The 2,922-nt window shown below is 35.2% G+C and overlaps 1 protein-coding gene across 2 annotated transcripts in view; it reads right to left on the bottom strand.

Moving 5' to 3' along the window:
* The window catches only part of LOC102676577 (lachesin-like), a 57,441-nt gene that overhangs the window by 41,838 nt on the left and 12,681 nt on the right, over positions 1 to 2,922 (bottom strand). For both annotated transcript variants that reach the window (XM_031514598.1, XM_006624537.2), the window contains one exon: positions 2,634 to 2,761. In XM_031514598.1, coding sequence (XP_031370458.1) covers positions 2,634 to 2,761 — 128 coding nt within the window. The remainder of the gene's footprint in view (positions 1 to 2,633; positions 2,762 to 2,922) is intronic.

Raw genomic sequence — 2,922 nt, 5'->3', positions numbered from 1 at the left:
ATTGCTTTGTAAATCTTTATGCAGGAAAAGTCATGAAATATTGAGATATAGTAACTTAATATGTCATCATTGATCTATTTTTAATTGAGTTAATAGTATTTAATTGTTTTAATGTAATATTTCGAAAACTAAAGTCAATTGTATCAAATATATACACATAAAAAAAAAAATATTCAAAATCTTGTCCTATTTCCATTCTAATCCATATTTAAAAATCATCAAAACGAAAGTATCATAACCATCGATAATTTCATCTAGGATATCTCTTCATTGTATAATATAATCCACTCCTTTCATCAGATGCAACCAATATGGCATCAAATTAAGCTGTGAAATAAACACTAATAACTTTCAATACAATAATTTTCTATCATTAAAATTATATCTTTCCTTGAAATGAAAAGTTTCCTGTATTAAAACGAAATCTAATATCTTCTTACTTAAAAACCAGTTGATACGAGAAAATGTTTAAAAGAAGATCGGAATTGATAACAAAATAAACAGAGGAAAGAGAACATACCTATACGAAGGATGTATAGCAAAAGAATGTAAATAAATGCGCACAACGTCGAAGAATAAATTAAAAAAAAAAAAAAATATTGCGAAAAATATCAAGGAGAGATGAAAAAAAAGAAGAAGAGAAGGGAAGCAACAGCGAGACCACCACGAGTGTGCGGTGCAGATGTTGACACACGGTCTGTCGTTGAACGAGAGATATACTATGTATACATATATGTGTGTGGAGGAACGAGAGCTGATACACCCAGAAGCAGCTTGTTTAAAGGAGGAGGAATAGGTGAGATAAATAAGGGAGAGGAGGAGTGGTGGCGTGTGCAAGTGGAACGAGCGGATGGAACGACAAAGAAGGGACAGAGGGACTGTAAAGTCGATAGAGTAGAGAGCATCGGTAGGGAAGAGGCGTGGAATGAAGACACGCAGATGAGAGGGAAGGGAGGGGAGAGAGAACAATGCTATGAGATAAAAAAAGATGAAAACGAAATAGCAGAAGAGAAGGGGGAGGAATATGATATGGAGAGACGATGGAAAAATTGCGTGTACCAAGGATAGAGCGCGATAGCGGTCGTGTATTCTGTTGCAGAGAAGGTGACAGAGATAATGGGCATGAGGAAGAGGAGAACGAGAGTAAAAATGAGTGAAAGACAGTGGAAAAGCCTGCGAATTGTAAAGACAGGCGCGGTGGTATACAAAGAGCTAGCTGCCAGAGAGAGAACTGACACTCTTAAGAAGGATGGACGGGAAAGACAATGCGACGCATGTGGGAGAAAGATGGACGAATGTACATATGATGGGCGAGAGAGAAAGAAGAAACGGGGGGAGGAAACTGGAGGAGGAAGTTCAAGAGATAGATGAAAAATAGAAAGGAGAGGAGGGAAGGGAGAGAAAGAGAGAAAGTCTGATGGAATTGTTAAAAAGGATATAGAAAGGACTGGAAACAAAGGGGGGTGTATGCAAAGGATTTGGAAAAAAAAAAATGGAAAAAATGGAGGAGAATGAAAAAAAGACAAAGGAAAAAAAATATTGAGAGGAGAGAACGAGTAGGAATGGGTAAGATAGTTTAATTCATTGCCTCGAGCAGAGTCTCTGTTCTAAGATACGAGTTGTTACAGTTAAGGGAATGGGAGTTGATTAAGAGGGAAGATCAGGTAATGAAATGAATAATAAAAAAGGCTGCCGCTAAGTGAATATCAATGATACAAAATAGCTGGATTGTCGGAGAAAGAATCGTTCCGTTAATTGAATACTACTCTGATTCGGTGTACATTTGAAACGAAGTAAAAACTTTTCCGTAAAAGTGGGCAAGACTGAAAGACAATGGTGGCGGTGAAAAAGGAGTTTTCGGGAATATGAGCGCAATCAAAATTCAGCGTGAGCGTAAATTTGTAAAGACACGAACGAGCGAAATCGTTCTGTATGCCGTGGTGTGCAGCGACTGCTTCTTCGGGAAATAATTGAATAATTCATTTCATAAACTACTAAATTTGAATAATTTCCCCTATTCGTACAATTCCCTCACCTTGCTCGTAATATACGTATAAAAGGATACTTGTTAGCAAGAGGGGGGAAAATTAAAAAATTAAAATCAAGAAGAATGGAAAGAGTAGTACAAAGGAAAAAAAAAATGTATAACGAACAAAAAATTAACCTTATTTCAAATATTCCTTTTAACCTAGTTAAAGGAAATTATATAATCAAGTACCCGATATGACTACTCATAACTATAGCAGCTAACCCTCAAGAACAATGTTCCCTAACTTACGTAGAAAATTCTATTTTTTCTCTCTTTCTCTCTGCTTTTTATTCCATTATTGCTTCGACGTGACTCGAAGAGTCTTTTGTATCAAGATCAAGTAGAATTTATCTATGTTACCGTTAGAATTGATAATCGACTTAATTTTTAACTAGATATCACCAAACTCATATACCTAGTGTAAGATACGAAAAAGACATGCATCCTTGTTTTTGGTTCAAGAATAAAGTTACGATTATAATATTTAATAGTAACCAATGATATGTGATCCTCTTTCTTTCCATCATATATATACGAAAGAGCATAAAATAATTTGCATGCACACATTTCAAACGCATATATTGATATATCAGAAGTTCAATACCTCGTGATCATGGGTCCAATAAATGGCAGTTGGTGGTTCAGGACTGTGACGTACCACGCAAGTGAGATTCATCGTACTGTCCTTGTCTATGAACATTTCTGATTTCCCAACGATCGACGTTATCGGCTCTGCAAAATAAATGAGAATGTATCGAATATGAATAATAATCAAGTATTATTTTTTGAAAATGAAAAGAAATAAAATAAAAAGAAAGCATAAAATATACATCCATCATGTTCTTTATTACAATCAGATTCACGTAATGAAAATAAACACGAATTGACTATGA

This window comes from Apis dorsata, unplaced genomic scaffold (genome assembly GCF_000469605.1).
Source record: "Apis dorsata unplaced genomic scaffold, Apis dorsata 1.3 scaffold_1085, whole genome shotgun sequence".
In the NCBI taxonomy this organism is placed as follows: domain Eukaryota; kingdom Metazoa; phylum Arthropoda; class Insecta; order Hymenoptera; family Apidae; genus Apis; species Apis dorsata.
Note: the sequence above shows the minus strand (reverse complement) of the source record. Positions and strands in the feature narration are given on the sequence as shown.